The sequence below is a fragment of the Notechis scutatus genome, chromosome 1 (assembly GCF_049901735.1).
Source record: "Notechis scutatus isolate UNSWTSFEM ecotype Mainland chromosome 1, rNotScu1.2, whole genome shotgun sequence".
Lineage (NCBI taxonomy): Eukaryota > Metazoa > Chordata > Lepidosauria > Squamata > Elapidae > Notechis > Notechis scutatus.
In genome coordinates this window covers 322,901,433-322,928,421 of record NC_142009.1, presented here as the reverse complement: position 1 = coordinate 322,928,421, position 26,989 = coordinate 322,901,433, and the positions used below count along the sequence as shown (strand labels likewise).

General features: G+C 45.7%; 1 protein-coding gene across 1 annotated transcript; it reads right to left on the bottom strand.

Moving 5' to 3' along the window:
- Positions 1-1,350: 1,350 nt before the first annotated feature.
- Positions 1,351-26,711, bottom strand: SIN3B (SIN3 transcription regulator family member B). Its single transcript, XM_087952526.1, has 19 exons — positions 26,509-26,711; positions 23,282-23,388; positions 22,932-23,085; positions 21,465-21,731; positions 20,714-20,857; positions 20,084-20,206; positions 19,006-19,095; positions 18,609-18,727; positions 17,309-17,516; positions 17,057-17,173; positions 14,619-14,857; positions 14,091-14,274; positions 13,261-14,014; positions 9,389-9,558; positions 7,144-7,317; positions 6,492-6,584; positions 6,234-6,328; positions 3,599-3,803; positions 1,351-3,249 (listed from the first exon to the last, which is right to left on the bottom strand). The coding sequence occupies exons 1-19, from the start codon at positions 26,644-26,646 to the stop codon at positions 3,019-3,021; spliced, it is 3,612 nt and encodes a 1,203-aa protein (XP_087808652.1). The 5' UTR covers positions 26,647-26,711; the 3' UTR covers positions 1,351-3,018.
- Between the last annotated feature and the right edge of the window lie 278 nt (positions 26,712-26,989).

Below are 26,989 nucleotides of genomic sequence, written 5' to 3'. Positions count from 1 at the left end.
ACTCAATACACAGCCCTGAGGAGTGCCAGTATTGAGGATCTTCGCAGAAGAGATATGTCCATTCATCCTAACCCTTTGTGAACGATGTGATAAAAAGTTTAGAATCCACCAACATATGGAGTCCGGTAGCTTCAGATCTTTAAGCTTAGACATCAATCTGTGGGGTAATATTGTGTTGAAAGCAGAACTAAATAATATTCTTATTAATCAAATAATCAATACTGAACTTGATTAGCCCAGGAATGGAAATAGTTGGCGTTCTAAACGCAATTGTGCAAAGACACTTCTTGCCATTGCCAATACTTGCAGATCTGATGATAAGAGTCCCTGCGGATTTTACTCCACTAATCATTGCCGAGTTTAGAAGGTGGTGCTCATCTGTTTCAAGGCCACTGAGTCAGCACTGTACAAGGACATTTATATTGTAATGTGGCTAGCATGACGCTATGAAGCAGTTATCTTCTTGTCAAAGTGGTACCTATTTATCTACTAGCATTTGCATGCTTTTGAATTGCTAGTTTGGTAGGAGCTGGGGTGAGGACGGGAGTTCATCCTGTCACATGTTGCTTGGGTCTCAAACCTGGGCTGCCAGTTGACAAAGCCAGCATTTTAATAACTGAGCTGCCCCCCCACCCACCGATGAGAAGTAGGAATTGTGTAGTATTCCCAGACATTCTGTCTACAATGGACTGACCATCTTCCCGTCCTGTTTCCCATCTACCAACAGCATGTCCATTTTGTCAGGTTTTAAATGCAGTTTTCTCTCCCTCATCTCGTCCGCTTAAGCAATTATGGGTGTCAAAGAATTCCCCTGAATTTGATTTTTCGGAAGTAGGAATTATACTCCTCGGGACACTAAGACCACAATCCCAGAAATTAATACGGAAATGGATTCAGACCAATACTTGAGCACCACAACTCAAGTGTTCCCTGATCCATGGAATTAAGTACAGATAATCTTTGATTTACAAACTAAGTGAGTGTTGCTAAGTGATTGTTCAAAGTTAGAACAGATGTTGAAAAAGGGATTTATGACCCAGATTTAAAGTTCTGATGGCTGCTCCTCCCCCATCATGTGACCACATTTTGGGCACTCTGCAATGGCCTGCATTTGTGGCCATTTGCAGTGTTCCACAGTCACGAGACCGTGATTTATGACATTTTTTCTGGGAGAGCAGCAGCCTCATCTTTAAAGACAAGAATCTTCTGTTTCACAAATAGCTGCCTCTCCCTGAATTATATCCCAGCGACAAACATTTGTTTCTAGCTTTTCAAACGCTCTGAAGAGCTGCTCCCAAGGGCTTTGTCAAGCACTCTGAAGCCATCCAATAATTGAGAAACGAGGGAATCTTTGCATTTTAAAATCAATATTTTATTTTACTTGATGTGCAAATAAATATTTTTTTAAAAACTACATTTAAAGAATTGCAAAGCAAATACAAGCCAAAACCAATTTTTTTAAAAAAAGCAAGAGATCCTTCAGAAAAACCGAAGAATTATTTTCTTGTCTTCTCTTCCGACTATTGACAGGTCTCTGTTGGTTTCATTGTGGCCCTTGCTAACACCACACAGAGCGATGAGAAGGATACAAAGGAGAGAGTCTTGCTTTGTCCACTCAGATTATAAATTAATTGATTTATAAAAGGATGTGTAAAGATGGCTTTGAAAAAGTTTGAGGAGAAAGAGGAGAGGAAGGAGGGTGGGTCTAGGAGGGGATAAAATTCTCAAACTTCACGATGCCCCCGCCCCCCCCAATCAAACACACATTAAGCCACAAGCTACCGTTTAGTAGTAGTTTCATAACAGAATTTGGCACAGGCAGTTGTCTCTGCTCAGGTGGAGCATAAGAAGACACGATTAAAAATCTGGGAGAAGAAGCTGCTGGAGACAAAGGTGGTAGAACTGGGACTTCTGGATACTGCTCAAGGCAAAATTGCATCCTCTCCCTTGGCTGCAAGGGGAATATGAGAAGAAGAGTGGGGGGATACAACCGCATATTTTGCAAGTCGAAGAAACCCCTAGGCACCAAGGACTTTATGGAAGCAGGGAGGGCAGTACCCCCCCTAATTGGGAGTCCCAGAGCTTCAGCACAAAACCCTCAAACCCTACATGGGGGGGTTCTTTCCACTGAACAGTCCAGCATCTCTGGACATGCACCTCATATCCAGAGACGGGATCTGCAAATCTTGTTGCCTAAGAGGCACCCAAATGAGAAACTAGGATGGCATAGGTAAGTGAACACACCAGAGCCTGTGTGGAAGAGAAGACGCTTTGAATCTTATCCAGGCCAAATTTTAGACTTAGGTTTAAAAAAATGAAAAAGAAAAAAGGGTTTGGAGATGGGTGGAGAAAAAATACAAATCCAAACCCTCTTAAATTCTTTGCACTGATGGTTCTCGAAGGAATCTTGGCTTCTCCTATTTTCAAAAGCCCTAGTTGTCCATGGTGCAGCATCTACTTGCATCACTTCTCTAAGTAAGAAGGTGCCAAGGTATATTGGCGACTCAAGCCGTACCACCCACAGAATTAGGACATAGGGGGAAAGGGAGAGAAGAAGCCAAAGTCGCCACATTTGGTATTTTGTTTCCTGCTCAATGATACAAAAAGGTTACGGTTGCAGAGACCTCACCCCCAATGTCAAGGGCAACAATTTTGGAACTTCTCAAAGAGCAATGGCCTGTCTCTTCTAGCCCTCTGGCCTCTTTCCTCCTACCATTCCATCTCTCTCTCTCTCCTGGCCTAAGTGGAAAGCTCCCCCTTTAAACGAGAGCGACACAAGCTGCCTCCATTCTGCTGTGGGTCCATTCTTTCTCGGACAAGCACACCCATGCTGCATGGGGTAGGGTCGGGGGGTGGGGTGGGGAAGAAAATCATCGCAGCCCCCGAGGGGGACCCCAAGCGATAAAAGCTGGTTGGATAAATACCAGTGATACATAGGGCGTCTTCCCAAAAGTCCATGAGGGCCACTGGAATTTGGGAGGTGGGGTTGGGCAGGTGGGAAGGCGGACAGACTGGAAGTCAGGGAGAGGCGGGCTGGCGGCTGTACTGCACGTGGTAGCGGCTGACAGGCACCCCGTGTATACTGACAGTCTCACACGTAGTTTTGCAGGGCAGCAGGTCCTCATCCTCATCCCCCATCAGCCAGTCCTGGACCATCTCGGCTGCTTCTCGGTTGACATGCCTCGCGAGCCAGCGCCGGTGCCACTCTTCAAAGCGCTGGTGGTGCCGCAGCAAGACTCGAGGCGCCGCCTGCAAGAGAGATGGGGGGGAAAAGGGAAGGATCACGGGTGGCCTGGGAGCTGTAGTCTCTCAAGCACAGGCGTGTCAAACTCAAGGCCCGAAGGCCGGATCCAGCCCTATGGGGCCATCCTGGAAAATGTAAGGGGCTGGCCCATGTCGCTTCAGCCCGGTCTACCCAATGCGAAGAGGAAACATGCCAGCAGTTTGGGGAGTGGCGTCAAGCTGTTCACGCCCATCCAGTCGGCCACGCCCGCCTGGCCCCCAAGGTCAACCACAGCCCCGATGCGGCCCTCAGTGAAATTTGAGTTTGACACCCCTGCTCTAGCAGGCTCGAGAGGGGCCATTCTAGAAGGTGCACCTGTTTGGCTCGAGACAGCGCTCCCCGACGGTACATGTAATCTTCAGCGTTCATGATGAAGAGCATCTTGTGGGTGTTTAACTTGAACTTGCAATCCACGTTGCAGGCACTCTCCACGCCGATCAGCTGCTTCCAGGAACTTTTTGCTTTGTCCCGCATGGCCTGGATCTGCTGGCACTGCCATCGCCGGAATTTGTCAAGGTTCCTGAAAGGGGAAAAGAGGAGAGACCTCAAACCTGGGTTACTTTGGGGGAAGGAGGCAGCGGGGGAGGCAGCGGGGGAGTGGCACCCCCAATCACTCCTCTTAAATCTCTCTGAAACAGGTAAGTCCTTGATTTATGACTGGTTGCTTAGGATCATTTGAAGATATGAAGAGACTTCCCAAAAGGGACTTATGCCCTGATTCCAAAGTTCCAACAGCTGAGCCGTCCCACAGTCACATAACCGCATTTGGGGTGCTTTGGGATTTATGGATGTTTGCAGCATCCTGTGTTTACATGACTGTGTTTCATGATGTTTTTGCCAAAAAACAAAAACAAAACAGTGTTTACTTCCAAAGTTCAGCAGAAATGCCCTATTAGCAGTGGTGACTAACCTTTTTGGGCTCCTGTGCCAAAAATTGCGAGCGCGCCAGCACGCCCCTACTTGTGTGCCAGCACCCAGAATGCAATGCATGTCCCCCCCCATGTCCCCTGCGCATGCGCCGCAATCCCCACCCCCACCCCCTTACCTGCACTGTGCCTCACAGCTGATTTTTCAGCTGGTTTGAGGCCTTTTTCAGCCTCCTAGAGGCTTGGAAAAAGCTTCTGCAATTATAGGCCTGTTTCGTCACTTCCTGTAATACCGGAAGTGACGAAACAGGGCTATAATTCAGCCTGAGAAGCCTTGCAGAGGCTTTTTCCAAGCCTCTGGGGAGGCCAAACAAAGGCCTCAAACCAAGTGAAAAAATATCAGCTATGAGGCGCGGGCATGCGCAGTGAGGTAAGTTTGCCTGCGGCTTGTGTGCCAGCACAAATGGCTCTGCGTGCCACTTGTGGCACGCATGCCATAGGTTCACCATCATGGCCCTATAGCAAATGATGGGTTTGCTTAGTGACCACCACAAAAAAAAGTCATAAAATTGTATCAATCTCACTTTATGGCCTTCACAACTTATGACCATAATGGGCAGGCTCTATTACCGTACAGGGGAATTCTGATCGCCAGCCAAAATGCAAGCCACACTGTTATGGTCTGAAACTATGCGCACACAGACTCATCATCCTATTCATTTCCAGAATAAGCAATGTTATGCAAAAGATCAGAAAAAAACGCCAAGGAAATTAAAGGCACGAGATTAGATAAATGCAGCTGAGTCTAGTTTACGCCAAAGTAATAAACTTCACTCTCAGTCTTTACCCTACCTCTCCTTCTTTTACCAGGCACCCCTTTTCAAGATCCCATTCCCGCTGCATTCTGTCTCTTTTGACATTCTCAACTTTCACTTCCCTAATTAACAAAGTGGGCCTTATACAAAGCTGTTTTTAATTTTTGAAACATACATTCACTCTTGTCATCAGAATACAAATTACCCACTACAAAGTGTGTGGATTCTTTAGGGGTGTCTGTAATCCTGTAGTAGTCTGACAGCCAAAACTTCATGTAAATCCTATTCAGCAAAATTTCAAGCAGATTCACTTTATAATGCTTTCCTTAAATCAGCTTCTCAAACTAGGCTGGCTGGCTGGGAAATTGTGGGATTGGAAGTCCACCCAGTCCTAAGTTTTTGCAGCAATCATTCACTTAAATACCCTTTTCTTCTCTTGTAGCATTCTTCGCTTCATCAATCCACCAAGAGTCTTTTTTTTTTGTCTTTCTGATTAGCAGTTAACCGTATTTTTCTATGTATACGACAATACTGTTTCTTTAAAATATTTACCTAAAAGTGGAGGGGTGTCTTATACATGGGGGGGAGGCAAGAAGAGAACTGCGGTTGCGAGACTGCCGACACCTTATCTCTGCAAACTAGCCTCACGAAGGAAACTTCCGATTGCAGAGACAAGCTAACAGGTTTCCTCCAATCGTGAGCCTTATGTAACTGAGGTCAGCTGATGTTGCGGACAGCATGTAGCCAGTGCCCAGATGCGACAGGGAGCAGTACAAGGAATAATGGATGGAAACTGAACAAGGAGAGATTTAACCTGGAAATCAGGAGAAACTTTCTGACAGTGAGAACAATCAACCAATGGAACAGAAGTTGCCCTCAGAAGTTGTGGGAGCTTCATCACTGGAGGCTTTCAAGAAGAGATTGGGCTGCCATCTGTCAGAAATGGTGTAGGGTCTCCTGCTTGGGTGGGGGGTTGGACTAGATGACCTACAAGGTCTCTTCCAACTCTGATTATCTGTTAAATCTGTCAGTAATGTCAGTGTTCTGAGCCCATAAAAATGTCAGGAAACAAAAAATAAATAAATACTGGTACCAGTAAGCGGATGTCTTACTCTACAAAATAAATGCCTTCTATTGATTTCTGAATTTTGGGTAAGAAAAGGGGTGGGTGGGGGAACGTCCTATACATGGGGGCGTCTTACAGATCTAAAAATATGGTAACAGCAGAATGAAGGAGGATGGAAACCAAAAGGGAAAAAAGCAACTCACCTCTGCAGGAAGACCGGCTTTAAGAGGAAGCCTTCATTCTGACTGCTCGGGGTCCCTTCCACTCCCACATACTGCTCCACATAATTAGTCAAATGCTGGAGGAGACAGATAAGGCAACCCGTCACTCTCTTCTCCGATACAGGAAGTCTGAGGCAAAACATCCTTTTCTGCCCTCCTGGGAACATTTTGTTCCATGCATTCTCTAAGGAACAGGAGGTCAATTTCACCTCTGAGGGAGGGGAACGAGGTTAGAATTACCTGGACTTCCATGGGGTCTTCGGTTTGAGTCTCTTCTGTGTCCAAAAGTTCAATGGTCATGATCACTTGGTCCTTCCTTTGAAGGAACATCACCTGTGAAAAAGAGGCAGCATGCAGAACAGAGGCCCAAGGGAAGGCTGTCCACACCCATAGGCACAAAGGTGAGACATCTCCAAAATGCATCCCCTCCCACTTGGGACTGTATGACTGTAATTTGGTCGCTTGTATCCTTATTGATCTATATTGACTGTTTCCTAGTATGATTTGATTGCTTATTGCACCCTATGACTATCATTAAGTGTTGTCCCTTATGATTCCTGATGAATGTATCTTTTCTTTTTATGTACACAGACAGCATATGCACCAAGACAAATTCCTTGTGTGTCTAATCACACTTGGCCAATAAAGAATTCATTGATTGATTCATTCAGGTTTCTCATTAGGTGGGTAATAGAATAGGCTACCTTTAAAAGTTCAACAGAGAAGATACTGCCAATCTTGGAATCAACCTCCCACGATTTGGTAACCTTCAGACTTACAGGATTTCAGTTTTGATCGTATCAACCGGCAACTGAAGTCCAACATATCTAACCATCCTCCACTGAGGAAAAGGAAGGCGGGGAAGGTTGTGTTGGGAAAGGGGCTGCTGTACCTTGAAGCAGTTCTCATCCGCCATGCAACGTTCCGCCTTCCATTGGTAGCTGGTCTCCTTTGCGGCTCGTACACATTGAGAAGACAGATTGCCACCAGCTGCTCCATGCTTTCGCTCGCTGAGGTACAGCTCCACAACTTTCAGACAGACGTCATCACTCACTAAGTGATGCAGCTGTTTGCCCCCAAAACGAGCAGATGGAGGAGAAAGAGTGAGAGAGTGAGAATGAGAGAGTGAGAGTAAGAGAGTGAGCAAGTGAGAGTAAGAGTGAGAGTGAGTGAGAGTGAGCGAGTGAGAGTGAGTGAGAGTAAGAGTGAGTGAGAATTAGAGACAGAGAGTGTGAGAGTGAGAGTGAGTGAGAGTGAGTGAGAGTGAGTGAGAGTAAGAGTAAGAGCGAGTGAGTGAGCAAGTGAGAGTGAGTGAGTCAGTGAGCGAGTGAGAGTGAGCAAGTGAGAGTGAGTGAAAGAGAGTAAGAGTAAGAGTGAGTGAGTGTGAGCAAGTGAGAGTGTGTGAGAGAGAAAGAGTGAGTGAGCAAGTGAGAGTGAGTGAGAGAGTAAGAGTGAGTGAGTGAGTGAGCGAGCGAGAGACAGTGAGAGAGAGTGAGAGAAAGAGTGAGTGAGCGAGTGAGAGTGAGCAAGTGAGTGAGAAAGAGTAAGAGTGAGTGAGCGAGTGTGAGCAAGTGAGTGTGTGAGAGAGAGAGTAAGAGTGAGTGAGCGAGTGAGAGTGAGTGAGTGTGTGAGAGAGAGTAAGAGTGAGTGAGCGAGTGAGAGTGAGTGAGTGAGAGAGAGAAGAGTAAGAGTGAGTGAGCGAGTGAGAGTGAGTGAGTGAGAGAGAGAGAAAGAGTAAGAGTGAGTGAGCGAGTGAGAGTGAGTGAGTGAGAGAGAAAGAGTAAGAGTGAGTGAGCGAGTGAGTGAGTGAGTGAGAGAGAGAAAGAGTAAGAGTGAGTGAGCGAGTGAGAGTGAGCGAGTGAGAGTGAGAGTGAGAATGAGAGTGAGAGTGAGAGTAAGTGAGAGTGAGCGAGTGAGAGTGAGAGAGAGAGAGAGAGAGAGAGAGAAGCAGAAAATACCAACATCAAGCAGGGCACAAAGGCCATAAAATGTTCCTGCACCTGCAACCTCACCTAGGGCAGCTTAACCAGGAACCCATTAAAGCCAGCCTACTGCTCAACTCAGCCCAACATACAGGTGGAGCTTGAGTTATGACCGTTCGTTTAGCGGCTGAGGTTATGATGGCACTAAACAAAGGAACTGAGTGACCTCAAAGTTCCGGCTGCTGCAGTGCCCCCGTGGTCACGTAAACAAAATCTGGGCGCTTGGGCCACCCGCTTGCCATGATGACTGGCTGCAGCATCCTGGGGTCACGTGATCGCCATTTGCGATTTTCCCTGCTGGCTTCTCCCCACAAGCAAAAATCAATGGGGAAGACGGTAGGAAGGATGCAAGAAAGGGTGTGTCCTTTCTTCCCTCACGTACGTTGTGCCTTCCTCCCCCCACTCGCTCGCGTGCACCGCATCCCTCCTTCCCCCTTTGCATTCAACAAAACCTCCTTCCCCGCCTTCTTCGCTTGCACACCTGCACTCACCAGCGCCATCCTTCCCAGGTCACTCTTCTGCTCACGCACGCCCATGGACCCACCCGCCAGGGCCTTCTTGCCCTGGCCTTCCTGCACGCACACCCACCCCCTCCCCCCTTGCCTGGTCTTCCTGAGCTCATGCCAATCATACTTCCCCCCCCCACCCGCTTCATCTTGTGCGGCCTGTGCAAGGTCTCCTTCATGACCTGCCACGATACTCCACACTCCATACCTGGGACTCTCTCCGTCTGTCACTTAACAGCCCACAGATTTTGGGGTTACAATGACAACTGGGACTGCCTAGATTGCCCCCACCGAGCAATGCGGCCACGTGACTTGCACTGTTATCATTGCACTGCCTAATAATGGCACTTCCTGGTCCCAACTGCTGTCAAAGCTCAAGGACTACTTGTAATGCCAAACAGAACTGCATTTCTGAATGGCCTCAACTGCATTTAGGTAGCACTATTAGTTTTTCCCTCATGGACGAAGTTCTGGAATCGTATCTTGAAATCCTGAATGCCTCAAGAGCAGGCCCAGCCTTACAAGCTAGCTCACCCACAAACAAAAGGGGCTGCTTGGGACGTCATTTCTGCATAAGAGGTTCAGCAGGGGCTGAATTATAACAAGCTCAAAGCAGACACCCCCACACCCTGGACAAGGATGCAATTACCTGTCGGACAATGTTTTGTACAAGCTTGTCCATGGTAAAACCGATATAGGCATGAATGGTGAACATCTCTCTCAAGGTGTCCTCGTATTGAGTGGGGTCAATGTTGCCATCCAGCAAATTCCTCACCAAGTCTAGGAAGGCTGGGTAATATTCCTCCAGCTCCACTTCACCTGGGGGAAGAAGAGGAATCAGACACCCCCTGGAAAAAGGCAACTGGTTCAAATGTCTCTGCAGGAAGAGGTGGGGCACTCAGGTAGATGCCAAACCAGTTTCCACGCCTATCGGTGCGCCGGTGATTTGAGTGACTTCATCTACATAAGGGGCACCAAGTGTTTAAGTAAGATAAGATAACCTTTAGTGTCCCTTTTTTCTGGGAACATGATGATACACATTAAAAAACGAAGTTCTGATGCCCGCTCTCAAACACATACCTATATCCCTATACATACATGCACATACATATACATATCACACACACACACACACTCACTACAGATAGGACTTGCTCTAAGGCCCTTGTCAAGCAGCTCTTTTCTCCTGGAAGACAACTTGATTAGAGAACCATTATACAACACAGTGACCTCTACTGGCCCAAAAGATGTATTAGAGGTGTATTGAAGAGTGGCAGGAGTGGACACTCTAGATCAGGGGTCCCCAACCACCGGTCCGGGGACCGGGACCGGTCCACGGAACAACTCCTACCGGGCCGCTGGTTGCTGGGCGCCGCCATCTTTTTTTGACGAAAAAGTGCTTCCGGTGAGCTTTTCCGGGTAGAAAGCTCACTGGAAGCACTTTCATAAAAAGATGGCGGCGCATGCGCTCGGTGAGCTTTTCCGAGTAGAAGGCCATTTCTACCGGAAAAGCTCACCGAAGCGCTGGCGCCACCATCTTTTTGATGAAAAAGTGCTTCCGGTGAGGTCACCGGAAGCACTTTTTCATCAAAAGATGGCGGCGCCCACCTGGTGCTGGTACCGGGCGCGCGCCCAGCTGATGCCGGTCCGGGCGCGGCGCCCAGCTGATGCCGGTACCGGGCCGCGGCGTCAAAAGGTTGGGGATCACTGCTCTAGATCAGGGTGTCCAACCTTGGCAACTTTAAGACTTGTGGACTTCAACTCTCAGAATTCCTCAGCCAGCTTTGCTGGCTGAGGAATTCTGGGAGTTGAAGTCCACAAGTCTTAAAGTTGCCAAGGTTGGACAGCCCTGCTCTAGATATTCTGGAGCACAGTACAAATGCAATATCCTATGTCAGCGCCAATATCCAGCGCACCGGAGAGCCAAAGGAGATTGCATACTCCTATCTTACAAAGAACACCCTCTTCCACTCTAACTGTGATGCAGCTTTTTAATCTTTCCCTCTGGTTTCAAACAACACGGAAGCATTTTTCTCCAACAGGAGACTTCAAGATCACAAAGCATTGAAAAGTATGTACAGGTAGCATAAAATATAGCGAAACCCCAATCGAGATCAGAAGGGATGTCTTATTCTTTCCGGTGTCCATTAAACCACCAAATAGGCAAATGACATGTATGGTTGTGAACGTTTATTTAAATTTTTTAAAAATCTTTCTTAAGTGCCAGACAACTTCGGAGACAACAGAGATTCTAAGGGGTGATTATACAGATGGTAATTTTGCCCACTGCACCTGAAATCCGTTAAACAGAGATATGGAAAATTAAAATGTCTCTGTAACGAATACAATATAGACAACCAATCCATCAAAATTATTAAAGCAAAAGCAGATATAATGCAAGCAAACTCAAAGATCGGGTGAAACAGGAAAACTTCCAGGGGAAGGAATGCCACAATCTGGCTTCTGTTACTGAAAAGGCTTCTTATCTTTTTTTATCTGACCCAGGCATACAAAGAACTAAATTTCATTTATCAATCAAGTCCAGTTTCAACTTATCCTTTTATAAAGCATTCAAAAATCTGCGGTTTGGAATTAAGTTGCTGTGCATAAATTAGGGAAAGGTTTCCAATCTGGAAACTCCTGGAAACCCGAGTCAACTCATAAAACATTCCTATGCCTGTTATAGTAGTTGCCATAAAAAAAAAGGAGGGGTGGGGGAAGGAAGGAAATCTGGCAGAGCAGTGCAGAAGTTTGAAAGCAAAAGTACATTCCAACTCTTACCTTTAAAAGATTGTAACTAAAATACCAGAGTTTTTGCCCACGAATGTATTTCATTGGAGAAAGTGAATGATGACACCCAGACTGTGAACGTGCTCAATTGGAGAATCTGGTTTATGTGACACCCAGGAGGGAGGGGGGGAAACAGGGTCACAGATGACTGTAAATTACGTATGCCAGAGTTGGCTTCATACAGGGCAGTGCCAGTAGGTCGCCTCTAATGAATCCTTTTAAGTTTTTTGAAGTTTGGCTCGAGAATCATGATTTAATTAGAGCGATTGCTGGAATCCTGACACCCTGAATCAGGTTTCTGAGATGCACCCTAATCACAAGGCAAAAAGAGTATTGCAATTCAACCCGTAACAATTCACTAATTGCACCAGGAAAACAAGAGTAGATCTTCTGAAGAAATAATCTGCAGGAGAGCTAAACTTTCAGAGGAATTTCTGCCCATTGGAAAGGATTAATTGTGTCCAGGGACGGTGAACCTATGGCAGGTGTGTCAAAGGTGGCAGGCCACAATGTTTTGGGTGACCTTGCTAGCATTCATCAACCACCCAATAACTATTCTCAAAAGCATGCTCCACTCTCTTTGCATGATTTTCAGAGGCTGTGGCAGCCATGCGAGAATGGGATGTGTTCTCGCACAGCCTCCAGGTCCTCTGGAAGTCACCCAAGAGGGTGGAAGTGAAGCCTCAGAAAACCGCATCAAAATGGAGCATGCTTTCACCCAGAGGCTGCAGCCATGGAAAAGCCTTCTCTGAAGCTGCTCAAAGAACAAAGGCCTCATGCGACCTAGGACAGCCTTGGTAGGCCGCAGGGGCCTTTCAAGAGAAACAGAAAGATCACCTGAAAATCAGCAGTCTGTGGTATTCCTGAGGAGTGCTGGGCCACAGAGGCAATTGCGCCTTTCCCCAAGACTTGTGCGCCTTGGGGAATGGCGTAAGACGGCCTGTTTGAGGGGCCGAAGGGGGCCAAAGGGGCTGAAGTTTCTTTTGTACATGTGTGTGAAACACAAGCAGGGTCACCTTAGACATTTTCTGAATTTTTGACATGTTGAGCTCAAAATGTTTGCCATCACTGGCTTAATTTCAACAGAAAAGAATATCTGTAGCTCAGGATACTAGCGTGGGCTCCTCTGAGCGTTGGTTGTATTCTTGCAGATGTTTCATTACCCAAAGTAGGCAACCTCTTCAGTTTTTGGTTTAACCTGCCTGTGCAGCAAACAGGAGGAAAAAGTCCACGTGGGATGTGCTCTTCCACTGATAAAAAAAATAAAATTCCCCCTACAAAATGAAGAGTCAGTTAAGTTTCTCAGATGCAACTTGCCTCCAACAGGGTTCTGAGAAAATTGCTGGCCTTATAACCCCTCACCATTCATTAAGAAAAAAAAATCACATCTAATTCACACATATGTCCTTTGGAAGTTTGTGTAACTGTTGGGAAAGTGCCAGCTAGGCTGGAAGGAGGGATCTAGTGAGGGCCTAGCTTAGAGTCCTTGGGCAGCTACCAGAGGCATAACCTTGACCTCTTCCAAGATTCATGAAACCATATCTGGTTGTTCCAGGGGAAGGCAAGGAGTCTGGGGAGATTTTTGTAACTTAGATAGAAAACAGTGAAGCTACTTCCTTTATCTATTGGCGAGTGGCTCTGATTGTTTGTGCCCAAGAGCAACCAATGTACGCTGTTCTCCCCTCTTCCCTCCACCCAAACTCTTTCAAAATGCTACCAAAGGCAACTTACTCGGTTGCTTCAGCCTCAGCTCCATGGCGGGATCATTGGCCCGCTCCTTCCGGCCTTCGCACAATAGCTTCTCTCTCTCTTTTTCTGTCCGATATTCCAGCAGCTGCTTCTGCGCCTGACGGTAAATCTTGAGGAGCCGTGAGCAAAGAGTCTGATGAAGGCGAAGGAAGAAGTACCAGTTGTTATTGGCAAATAAGAGAGTATAGACATTGTCCAGGGTACGGTGGGACCGGGCGGAAGGCACGATGCTTTCCAGGCTGCCTTTCTCCTTTGCAGGGCTGGCCGGAGGGACTGGAGGGTTTCTTTTGCGCAGTTCATGGCCCTCCAAGGCAGGTGGCTTCTCCTCCATAGGGCTCACAGGTGGGCCAGGAGGAGGGTTCCTCTTTCTCAGCTCATGGGTTTCCACCAGGGTAGATCCCTTATCCTCCACAGGGGTCACTTGTGAGCCAGGTGGATGCCTTTTCCGCAGATCACGTGTCTCCACCGGGTGAGCCTTGGGGCTGCTCCCCTTCTCCTCGCTGGGTAGCTCTTCAGGAACTGGGTGCTCGGGCATCTGGGAGAAAAACAGGTCTGGGATGAAGTGCTGGACAATCTGTCGTATAGTAGCCTGGTCCTCCTTTTGGATAGTGGGTTGCCGTTTCACATAGTAGCTGATTAAGGCAGCCGCATCATCCAGGATCTGCTTGTCTTCGTAGATGAAGATGAGATGTGGCTCGTTAGTGGCTCCCCTTCCCTCAGAGTGCTGCTCCTGGTGCTGGAAATACAGAGAGTAGATGGGTGAGAGAGCCAGAGCTCCCTATTCCACGCTTAAGAGGCGCCCCAATGCTTACCTCATCATAGACGCTCTCAATCTCATTCAGCAGGCTCTTGGAGCGCAAGGCCTTTGTGTCGTTCTGCTTGAAGTTGGCAGCCTGATGGTCGAGGGACTTCAGGTAGGCCTTCTCATACTGCTCTCGCCAGATCTTGTTGAAGCCCTGCTGAGCTTCTCGCCACTCTTCTTCCTTGGCCTTCAGCCTGAAACAGAGTGGACGTCGCTGAGCTTGGAAACCAAGCATCAATAAAAGACTCCAAAGAAATGCTGTTTCCAGGCTCAGCAACCAGAGAAGAACATTTTATATAGGAAGTGTAAGGCACACTGATATATTATGGCAAGTATTTCAAATATAAGCAAAAGGATGGGAGCGATTTCAGTAAGTCTTCCCCCCTAGGCTAGAATCTTTCAGATGTATTGGAATCACAATCTGCAGCATCCTCAGCCAGCCATGGCCACAAAGATATGCTGGTTAGGAATTCTGGGTGTTGCAGTCTGGTTGGGAGGAAATGGAACAGATTTTTTTAAGGGACTGCATAGGGCTCACCTCTTCAGGATAACAGGAAGAGCGGTGATAGGGTTCTTCTTGAGGCTCTCGATTATCTCAGGTGCTTTGTCACCATAGATGCGGTAGATGGCCCGGCGCTGGATCACTTCTGAGGTGCCACCGAGGCAGTCATCCAACCGGAACTTCTCTTGATCCTCCTGCGACATACGGGTCAGTTTTTTCTGTACACTTTCTAAGACACGGATGGTTGCCAAGTTGGTCTCTAAGACAACATCCAGCTGCAAAAAGTGAAGAAGTAAAAGGAAGGATCTCCTTTACCATGAACAATTATTTGCAGGAAATTAAGACAATCCAGCCCACACACTCATGAGACAGTCACAGGAGACAATGAAACCATTCTCTCCCAAACCACCGAAACAGCCTGCCTGTTACTATTACAATTATTCATCAGTCTTCTTGTAGCTGCTCCACTGCAAAGTAGTCATTGTACCACAATTCCTGACAGTCCCAACCAAACAGGGCATGAACTGATGTACTTTAACAACATCTGGGCATCCATATGTTGGACTCCTGTGCTAAAATCTAACACAGTGGCATATAAACTTTTTCCAGATTGCAGTCTAGTTCATTTAATGCACAAAGCATTGTCTCAAATTAATAATATACCGATCTATACCTTTGAGAGAGAAGAAGAAATTATGAACAGTGAACTTAAGAGGGAAATGAAATTGTTGAAATGAAAAAAGTATTGGTTGATAATGTAGATTTTTTTTTACTACTGAATAAAATAATACTCATAGAATGACTTTTTTATAAAATAAATCCTTGTTCTTATTCAAGTTGTGAGTGACAGAACAAGATCTGTTAAGTTCCACTGTTTGACTAGGTCCATGCCAAGGTCAATAATGCTATACCAGAGGTTAAAATGTTCCAGAAATGTGAATAGTATATTTCACACTGGAAAATAAGTAGATAATTCTCAGCATTGCAGATTAAATCTGTTATACTAACTGATATTATGGATCTGGGTCCAGAACTGGCATCTCAAACCCCTGTAAAACTTGATCATGACTAGATCTCTGCTCATGACTGCTCTTTCTAGTAAACTATTTTGATACACTTGTAATCCAAGATGTTATGCTCCAGACCAAAGGTCGCCAATCTTTTGGACCTCAGGGACCACCAAACTCATAATTTTAAATCCCGCAGACCAGAGACCCAGGGAAAATCTCAAATAAAAAGTCTGCAGGAAAATTCCCCACTCCGTTTTCCTACCGATCGATCATTCTTTATTTGGGATCACAGGATACCGTCTCCAGCTCCATTCTCAGGGAGAGAGAGAGAGAGAGAGAGAGACTTTTGGCTTCATGCAAGGAAAGCAGAAGCAGCAGCAGAAGTCTTCCTTTCTCTCCCCCAAACTCCGCCAGAAATGAGTCTTTGTGAGACTTGCCACAAAGTTTGGGGGAGAGAAAGAAAGACTTTTGCTGCTTTCCTTGTGTGCAGCCAAAGGCAGAAGAAGAAAGAAGTGGAAAGAAGCAGCCCGGTGGCCAGGCCAGGTGCATGGGGTGAGTGGGCCAAGTTCCCTCCCTCCACCCTTTCCCCCCTCTCCTCACTACTTTGTGTTGTTCACAATGCAAGCGACACAAGCCTTGTGTTCCTGCGGGCCATGTGGATGGCGCAGACTTGTGTTCCCACGCAGCCTGGATTGATTGCTTTTGGGGTGACATTTCTCTGTGGACCACCAAAAATTTCTTGCGGACCATCAGTGGTCCCTGGCCCACTGGTTGGCAACCACTGCTCCAGACTATAGATCATTTATAATGCAACTTGTTTTAGTTGACAAACAGTATACAGGTAGATCTCACAATCATTAATTTAGTGACTATTCACAGTTACAACAGCACTGAAGAAAGTGACTTATGACCAATTTTCACATTTACAACCGTTGCAGCGTCCCCATGGCCACATGATCAAAATTTGGACACTTGGCAACTGGCATATCTTTATGGCACTCCCGACAAGCATAATCAATGGGGGAAGCTGGACTTCCTGATTAGAAACTTGATGCTTAGTTGAACGTATATTTTACCAACAAAGAAATAAAGGGAGACTAATATAGATTTATTTCAAGCAATTTAGCTCTCGTCATCCAGCCATATCCTTTCTGGGATTGAAACCCGGGCTCCTTGCATATTAGGTAGATGTATTAACCTCTAAGCCAGAAAGGGCATGGCTAGCTGATGAGAGCTAAATAGTTTGAAATAGATCTCTACTAGCCTCCCTTTATTTCTTTGCCGGTAAAATAGACATTCAACCAAAAAGTAGTTTGGATTGGAGCTAAAAGGTGAAAGCGGAAGCGGTATGCTCCATCCCATAGTTGTGTAGACCAGATTGCCCTGATAGACCGGTCGCACCAGAAAAAAACAGTTGCTGACCAAAAGGACACACGTAACAACTGTCAGATGAAGGAGACGCACCTCGAAGCGCTCATCTTCACACCGATGTAGCTGCTCCTCATAAGGAGTTTTCTTCGAGCTGACGAAGGTCGAGTCCTCAGACCAAGACGGGAAGGAGACCCAGGTATCATTTAGCACCTGTAGAATTTAAAACACACACTAAATCAGCCGGCTCTTCTGAACATCTTCCTTCCTGGTCCTGTTCTCCAATGTCTGATGAATCCACCTTGCCTTCTCCTCTCTTCTCTACGAGGAATTGCAAGCACCACCTACCTCTTTGCAAATAGCTGTCCTGCCACTGCATTTGGGTTGCTGGTAAGTCTTGGGGAGGGCCCTGTAGCTGGAGCCGATACGCTTGCAGGAAGCATAGTCAATTTCCCGGCACATCCCATCCCCAGAGCGATCGCTCATTGGGGAGGCAAAAGAGAGCTCCTTCACTCCCAGGAATGACTTGAACTGAGCAAAGAGTTCAGGGAATTTCCTTCAAACCAAAAAAAAATATACAAGCAAACATATGCTAGAAACTGACAGGCTTAAAGCGGTAAAAGAGCTCTTTGTGAGAAAGAGCACACTGAAAAGTGGCAGCCTGCCTTTCATCATTAATCACCATGTTATTTCTCTAGTCCAGTGGTCTCCAACCTTGGCAACTTTAAGACTTGTGGACTTCAACTCCTGGAATGCTGGCTGGAGAATTCTGGGAGTTGAAGTCCACAAGTGTTAAAGTTGCCAAGGTTGGAGACCACTGCTCTAGGTCGACTGCAGACAATCATCTTTCCCAGGAGGTACATCTACATCTACTACATCATCACCATTACCATCATCAATTTTTCTTTGAAGGGATTGCAACGCTACTGGAGAGGCCACGGTTGAAATCTCTATCCTTAATTATTTTATTTCATCCTTAATAAAATACAAAAAACAAAACTGAAATTTCAACTGTGCAGCCTTGGGGTTTCCGAGGAGAAATGGAAATATGGAGCTGAGGGATTCCTGGTCTTAAGACCGCCCATCCCTTCAAAGAACTGTTGAAAACAACAAAAAGCTGCAGCCATGAAATATTTCATGTAACCATTACACAAGTGCGGCAACTGTGTGCAATTTGTTGAGTAGCCTGGGCTTTGGCTGCAAAATCTGTAAAACGATTATTGCATTCTCAAAGTTACTTAACAATTGCAATTATACAACTATCAATGGTATAATATACCGCCTTATTATTAAAAAAAACAAAGCACAAGGGTTCATTGACCCCATAACTATTTATTCCAGTGAATTAATTGCAACAATTCTCAGCACGAGACTATTGTCCCATTCTTAATTTGATAAAAACATTCCTCCATGTTTTCAGGAAGAGATTATTTGGGAGATTAGTTTCTCAATAACCTAAAGTAGGGTTGGGCAACTATGGCAACTTTATGATCTGCGGACTTCTTCAACTCCCAGAATTCCTGAGCCAGCCTGGGAGTTGGACTCTGGGAGCTGAAGTCCACAGATCATAACGTTACCATAGTTGTCCGCCCCCGGGCCTAAAGGAGCTCTGGGCCCAAACTTCAAAACTTAACGCCGTCTCTCTTACCCCAAAAAGGGCGTGATCAGTTGAAGCAACTCAGAGCCAGAGACCAGCTCTTGGTTGAAGAGAGCAATGCAGCGGAGGAAGTTCTCATAGACTTCTTGGCTCTTCAGGACTCGACGTACCTACCAAAATAGCCAGAGAGGAAAGTGGCACCTTCTGTTTGCCAGGCACCCAGACCCTGTGAAACTCCCATTTCACTTCTTGCAGGAGCTGAGCTGCCTAACTCAGACAGACAATCATCTGGCTATACAACCTGAGGAACTGCTTTAACCAAAGATAGTGCAGTTTGCTTATGAGCTTTGGGGGCCTTTCCCACCCCCAGAATCCCAGGTCTCTTTTGCATTGCAAGGGTAAGTCTTTGCTCATGGATTACAAACTGTTTCTACCAGAAATAACAGACCTTGTCAAAGAAAGAAAACTCCTGCAGAGTGCCGTATTTGCCCACGGTTGCAACAGAGAGGTCCTTTGTCCCACGTAGTTTCATCTTTTTCTGTTGGGAGCATTTTAGAAGTAGAAGCAGCTTAGAAACTTAGTGCTTACAAGCAGCTCTTACCTGTTTGGCCTTTCATGACATAATGATCCCAAATAAAGTTAATATTTGTATCCCCTAAAAAGTAAAAGGGTAACACTGCCCTTCATAGGCTTCTGTTTCTCCTCCCAGTCATACCTACATAAAAGTAGAATTGGTAAAAGTGGATGATTTTGTTTCTCAACGATTTCTGCAATGTTAAGCTGTGCGGATTTCCAGCTCCCAGAATTCCCCACCTAACAAGCTGATGACTTAGGTCCAGGCGTGTTAAAAGTACTGAAGTTGACAAACACTGATTTAGACCAACTTTTTCCAGTTCATAATTGTCTTTCCTACTGTAAGATTATTTTTCTGTAAATCTCAGAAATGTAGCTGAAAAGTACATTTTGTACAACACCAAACTGTTTCTCTTTTGTGAAATGTTATGTGAGTTATGCCAACTGCTGGTAATAAAATGTATTATAACTGTGATAGTACTGTTTATGGAAAAACCCTACAGTAGGACAGATTTATTGGGGTGAAAAGTTTTGGGGGGACTACAGGCTCTCTCCTCCTCCTTTTCCTCTTCCAAACCAAACCTGTCAGAAAAGTTTTTGCGACAAAGAACCTGTCCATCTTTAAACTATGCTACAGTTAAGGGATCCTTGGTGATCTCTGAACTTGGTTCTTTCCTTAAAGATGGTTCATTACCCAAGCTAGATAACATCATCAGTGCTAGTGTAAGTAAATATGCTCCTTCATTAGTGCCTCAGTTGGCTGGTTTTACTCTAACAGGCCAGCATAGCTAAATATGTCATGAGTTCAGCCATTTTTCAATAAAAATGCCTCCTTTACTTCTCAAGGGCAGAACCAATCAGCCAGGACGTTTCAGCTAGACTGGCCACCTATATTTCAGAGTCTTCAAAATCACTCTTGCCCTTTCCCTCAGCTCTGCATTCAGTTCAGATACCTTGGCTGGGCTGGGCCCAGGACGGAGCAACAGAGACCTGGACCGTTTCTTACTGTTTTCTAGATGTTTCTCATGATCCATTTTGGGAATACTGTTGGCATCACACGGCCCATTCCCTGTGAACTAAAACCAAAAGGGAAAGATGTTGGTTGCTGTTTGTTTACTGGCCTTTATTTGCTAATGTTTTCCATTCAGTTTGCATTGTTTTTAAAGTTTGGTGGTTGCCCAGAGTTGCGTTTGCCAGGTGGGGAGCTCTTTAAATTCACCCGATGAATAGTAATAAATGAAAGGGCAGAGAGGAAGACGGCTCCCGTTATCAAACTTGAAGGGCATCTCAAGCCAGAACTGGGGAATAGGCTGCTATGAGTTGTTTGCTATACCCAGGGAAGGGACTGCTCTTATTCTTGTCCAAGGTAGGGACTAGATTTCAAACAAAAGGCATTTTTCCTGTGGGGCAGTTCTGCTATGAAAACGAATGCTGTCCTTCAGTCAATACAGGAAATAAACCAGACTCTTCCACACCCAACAGAAAAAGCACCCCTCCCACTCTTCACATGCCACCCACTCAGCCTCCATATTTGATAGCCACCACCTCCCAACGGCCACACAAGAGTTTTAGCAAAAACGTACCAAAGATCTCTTAGCTTCCGGAAGGAACTGTCCAAACTCGGATAGAAGATCTTCCTGACCTCTGAAAAGATTTGCCACTTCAGTGAAGACCTCCTCTTCCGACATGCCTCGAAAAGGGCGGCCTTTTGTGCTTAGCTGCTCCTTCTGCAAGTTAAGAAAACGTTTTTAGTCATTAGATTTATATTCCACTTTTATTTTGTACAACTCAAGGCAACTTACGTTACACTTCCTATTTTCCCCCAAACAACTATGACCCTATGAGGTGGACTGGCCTTGTGAGAGAAAATGACTGGCTTAAGGTCATCTAGCAACTTTCAGGCCTAAGGGAGGACTAGAATTCACCTCACTTAGTTTCTACCCAGAAAACAACACCGAACTGCCTCTCTGTTGTGAAATGTTATGTTAGTTGTGCCTGTTTAAAGCAAAACTAGCATTAGTCTAGGGTAGCATCTCGTGCCTGGGCTACTGCACTCTCACTCCTAATCCCAGTTTAACAAAGTACAGTTCCTGTCTTCCCATTACGTACATCCAAACAACAAACAATATAATGGTTTCTGCACAATACGCTTAGGGCAGTGGCTGGGTTCCCATAAAAGTCCCCTATTTGATTTTACTCTGGTCAGATAAAATAAGAACTCAGCTTTTGTGTTTGAGAAAAGAGAAATAGAAGGAAGACTTCATGTGTGCAAAGACAGACCCCACCCACTACCCATACCGCTTTCTGGACTGGGGGGGGAGCATTCTCCTTTACCTGATAGGTGTGAAGGATCTCCAGGAAGGAACGATAGATTTCAGGGTGATCAAGAAATCGGGTCTTTATTTTATTCACGTAACTTATGGCATTGTTGAACTCCACTGAATCGGATTCCAGGGGCATCTGAACCTTATCATCCTTGCAGGGCTGTTGCTGCTGACGGAAATCCTCTGGACAGTCTCCATGGTTGTGGGTGTTCTCCTGGCAGTAGTGTAGCATTAGACTGCTGCCAGAGAGAGGGTTCTGAACCGGCTCCAGGGATATCTGAGGAAATGCAAGTCACTGTGTGAGGAATGAATTGTATCAGAACAAATTCTAAGGGTCATTCCCTTGATAAATGTAGACATGAGGCCTACAAGTAGCCCTGCCTGTTGTCCCTCAACACACAGATAGAGCCTTGTTGTCTCAGTATCTGACTCATAACAGGGGGTTGGAATGTAGCAAATGCTTGAATTGCTTGGATTCACAACGCAAGAAACTTTCTTTTCAGAGATACCAATAATGTTGGACTTCACTGACCACGGCTAGCTTGGATGATGGAAGATGAAATCCAAGGAAGGTCCCTGGGTTCACGGCAATTCATCTGATATTAGAGTGAGTGATTATGTTATTTTTAGAGGCTTTCCCGCAACTCAGAAAGAGAAAGGTCATTATCCCTGGGCCACCCACCCCAAGTTCCTTTTAAACAGAAACACTTCCAACCTGGGTATGCAAAAGAGATACTCTGCTCATTATAGTATGTACAGACCTTCTCTGGATGGCAGTACTTGAGTGATCCTTTAGCACAGGGGTGTCAAACTCGATTTCATTGAGGGCTGCATCAGGGTTGTGTTTAACCTCAGAGGGCCAGGGGGTGGGCCTGGCCAGGGTGGGCGTGGCTAGCTCAACATCTATTTTTGACCGCGACGAACTGCTGCAGCCCTCTGCCAGCAAAAACAGAGCTCCATTTTAGCTGGCAGAGGCACCACAGGCCGGTCCTTCACTGTTTCCAGAGTGGCCCTGCAGGCCAGATCTAAGCACCCCGTGGGCCAGATCTGGCTTGCGGGCGTTGAGTTTGACACCCCTGCTTTAGCATAATGCCACCAATATTGACCTCACCTCTCAAAAGAAAGAACAACTGTAGTACTCGGACCTCTAATGTCAGCTCTTATTGACTCTCTCATGCTACTTGTATTCTATTCAAGGAAAGCTGGACTGCTACTGTGCTCTCCTGCAAAGTCTCCTGGACCTATGCAATGAAGTAGTGCCGCTGGGAAGAGAAAGGGCTTCATCACTGTTTGTGGATGCTCTTGTGGTCCCAGGGAGAGGCGGAATCAAAGGAGCACCGTCACAATGTTCCAAGGATGGGGGAAAAAAAAAAAAAAGACCGTGAAAAGCTCAGCGAGAGACGATCCAGGTGCCTCAGATTGTCAGCTGCAGATACCAGGATAGGAACATAATAAAACATGATAAAGCTCTTCGTACCTGGCCAGTGAGAGGTGACTGAACATTCAGCTTTCCATTCTTTGGAATCTCTATTCGGTAACCCAGGGGCAAGAAAGCGTTGAAGCCAATGATGAGGTCAGGGTGTTCGTGGAACAGCTGAGAGACACGTCTGATGACGCCTGGAGTGTCAATGCTGGACGCAAGACAAGACATGAAGAACAAGTGGGTGCTTAAATCAGGCAAAGGAGAATGGATGTAGGAGAGATGGTTTGCTCCCTCTCTTTCCTGAAATCTCCCACAAGGCTCAGGGAGGGTTCCATGCTCTGTCAAACCAATCAAAGGAGGGAAACAGCGGGGGCGGGGGGGGGATTCTCCATGGTTCACGTTACCTCTGGCTCTTAAACTCCTTCATGATTTCCAAGAAACCGTTATAGGTGGCAGGGTCACTACCAAAACGGATCTTCACTTGATCCAGGTAAGAGAGGGCATCTTCTACCTGTAAGAAATCATAAGAGATATTGAAAGATCTCTCTCTCTCACACACACACACAGACACACACACAGACACACACACACAAAAATACCCAATAAGGGAAGAAATGTCATGAGGGTAATTTTTCTTTCTAAACTGGTTCCAATCCAAGCTGAGGGATATGCAAAAAAGCAAAACAATACCACCAGTTTTCAGGCACTAGAAACATTCAAAATTCACAGCCAGAAATATATATATATCTCTATTTTGCATTCAAAATGGATTTTAAAAGATCCAGATTTCCTTGCCGGTACTAAAGGCCAGATAGATTATATTTAATTTCTGACAGGGGAAGCTGGAAAAAAAACATTGCATGAGGCAATTTTTGTGCAGCACCAGACTTTGTGGATGAGGCACTGTATCATGATTTGTTTGCTTAACGAAGCGGGCATGGGTCACCAAATGCACTGCCACATGGAATTGGTTTGCCTTATGGGCACTGCCAAAAGATTGTTTTTTCTTGGTTATCAGTCAATACACCCAACAATTATTCTTGCGTCTCAAGATGGCCGACTGCTCTGCCTCAGTGTCTCCAACCACTAATCAGTATTTTATTTATTATCACCAAGAGAGCCAACTCTGCTGCCAAGTATAGAGGAGAGTAATAAATAGCAATTCATAAGTGTACAGGAGCCCATTCACACAGTCTAAAGCAGGGGTGTCCAACCTTGGCAACTTTAAGACTTGTGGACTTCAACTCCCAGAATTCCTCAGCCAGCAAGGCTGGACACCCCTGGTCTAAAGTCACTCTCACAGAAGAGGCACTCACACCATCAAAAGTCTTGAACTCAAAAACTGGCTCAAAGAACTCTCTTGGGAAGCAGGCATACAGGTAGTCCTTGACTTACAGACACAATGGAGCCCAACATTTTTGTTGCTTAGACAAGCTGTTAAGTGACGTTTGCCCATCTTATGCTCTTTCTTGCCATAGCTGTTAAGTGAATCACTGCGGCTGTTAATTTAGTAATGTGGTTGTAAAGTAAATCCGGCTTCCCCATTGACTTTGGTTGTCAGAAAAGGAGATCACATGTCCCGGGACACTGCAACAGTCATAAGTGTGAAAAATGATCATAAGTCACCTTTTTCAGTGCTCTTGTAACTTTGAACAGTCACTAAACGAATTGCTGTAAGTCGAGGACTATCTGCATAACGGAGATGCATGAAGTGGTAACTATCCTAATCCTTTGACACTCACTACAGCTTTTTTTTTTCATACCAGTGATCGGCATCTCCAGTGTACATTAAGGGATTCACCTGTTTAAATGTTTAAACAGTACCTCAGATTATCTGTTCTCTTCCTAATCTGAAGGACAGATTCTGCAAGCATTGGCAGTGCAGCATTTTGCTATTGAGGCCAGGAATAGGTGGAGTTCATCAAATATGACCTCCTCCCTTATCCCTTTTATATTGTAATAAGGAGAAAAATACTGCACCAGATTGATAATTGCACTAGTCCAATGAGGAATATGCACTTTTTTCTATTACTACTGGAAGTATTCTACCACATTAATACTCAAATCGTTATATTTAGCCTGCTTTCCTTTACAGTTAAAAAAGAAACATTTATTCAACCTTCTGGATTTTGGGCTAGATTGTGGGTTTCAGATAAATTTACACTGTTTTTAACATTAGTGTTGTAACTTTACATGGATGCCGCGGATAGCTATAATTGTCTTTACATTTTATCAATTAGGATATTTTTGCTGTATGAATTATGTTGTATGAATTATACCAGCATTATAACCGATGTTAGAATGATAAGAAAATCTGAGTGAGGCTGACAAGCAGCAGAAGTACCAAAACATCTGAACAGCACTGAGCTGTCTAGCACTGTTATGGAGATGGGAGGGGAATCTCAGCCATTTTTTCTCAACAGAACTGTGAAGAGGGGAGTTGTTTTAAAAGACAGAAAATGCCAGAAGAGGATTCTTATGGAAAGTGGAAGCTGGTGTGGTTCTATGTGCCTGGTGCTGAAAAAAAAGGGGAAAATGTGCAGAGCTCTTCTCTTGTACCCCCATTCTATGAGATGCTAAGATACAGCATTAGCCGCAACAGAATTGATGGAGCAATCTATGTTTTGGAAAGGCAAATGGATGCACCATGTCTCACAAGCCAGCCTGGTTTTAGGTAATAAGATGGAGGGAAGAACACAACATTCAGCCTTATTGCTCCCCAATTCAAGACTATTTTTCACTTACCACAAAGGCACTACAGCAGAATGTTAAATTGGCCATTGTTATTTTTTTGGTGCCACAAACTCAGAATGAGATTGTAATAAACTATACTTCCTAGAAACTAATCAGCATCCACACATGCGATTTACTGCCCAAAGGATGTTTTCTAAGAAAAAATATTTTCTAAGAAAAAATATTATTTGACAATTTCCATTATTTAGCCATTCTTTTTGCTTCTGCAGCTGCAATTTTGCAACCTGCATTTTTACATAAACATTTCAATTGCTGTCCTGATACTTTCTTTAGTGTTTGGTTTGGATTCTGTGCCAAACCAGTATGGCTTTAGTGACATAAAGACACATTGTCCACATCGGTATGAAACAGAACCGCAACGTTGTTAAAATAAAATTTTTAAAAAAGGATGCAAAATGTATTTGAACTGCCCAGTTCAAAAACAGAAACCTATTACAAATGAAATAAAAATGAAAACCATCAAAACACGTGGCACTTAGCCATTTTAAATTAAAGGTGCCAGCCCACTTTTTTAAAAAAAACTTTTTGTTTTTACTTGACAGCTCACAAAGTAAGGAAAATACTCCTCGAAAGAAAGAAAGAAAAGGGGGAGGAGGAGAAAGGAAGGAGATGGAAAAAGGCAGCGGGGTTTCCATGCATCTTGCCTCTAACACTGACAATGCAAAGAGAAGTGGGGTCGGAGCTGGGGAGAAAAAAGGTCCTCTAACCTTAGGCAAAGGGGGCTCAAGGTTTGCAAAGCAGCCCATCCCACCAGCACCCACACCGAGGAAAGAGCAGAGGGAAGGATCCCCCAAGTTCTGGGCAGGTGAGGCAGAGATAAAAGGTCAATCCATGGGGAGGCGCCCCCTTTCTTCTCCCCCGCCCCCTTCAGACTTACGTGGACTGGAAGCTTTTCGGGAGCAGGCGCCGCCACCGCGCCCCCCCCTCCTCCTCCTCCGGTCCCCCCAGTCCTGCCCCCCATCTTCGCTCCGCTGCTGCTCCCTCGGCCGCCTCCTCCCCCTCCCCCCGCCGCCATGTTGGGGCTCCCGCGGCGGCGGCGGCGGCGGCAGCAGCGGCGGCGACGACTCTTCCGCCCCCTTCCGTCAGCCGCAGCGGCGCGCCCGAAGCAGCCTGCGCTTTGCGTCAGTGCGCACGTTCCCCCGGATTCTAGGAGGAAGCGCCCGGAACCTTTGGGACGGTGGTCGAGGGAGGCGCCGGAAAGGAAAGGGAACGATCTCAACGGAAAAGCTATCTCTAGAATAAGAGGAAAACCATAGAGAATGGAGAGAGAGATGGGTGTCTTAAGAATAAATGTTGGTGCTTTGCCATCTAGACACTCAATGGTCCATAGTTCTTATTTTATAGAAAGGCATTTGGGG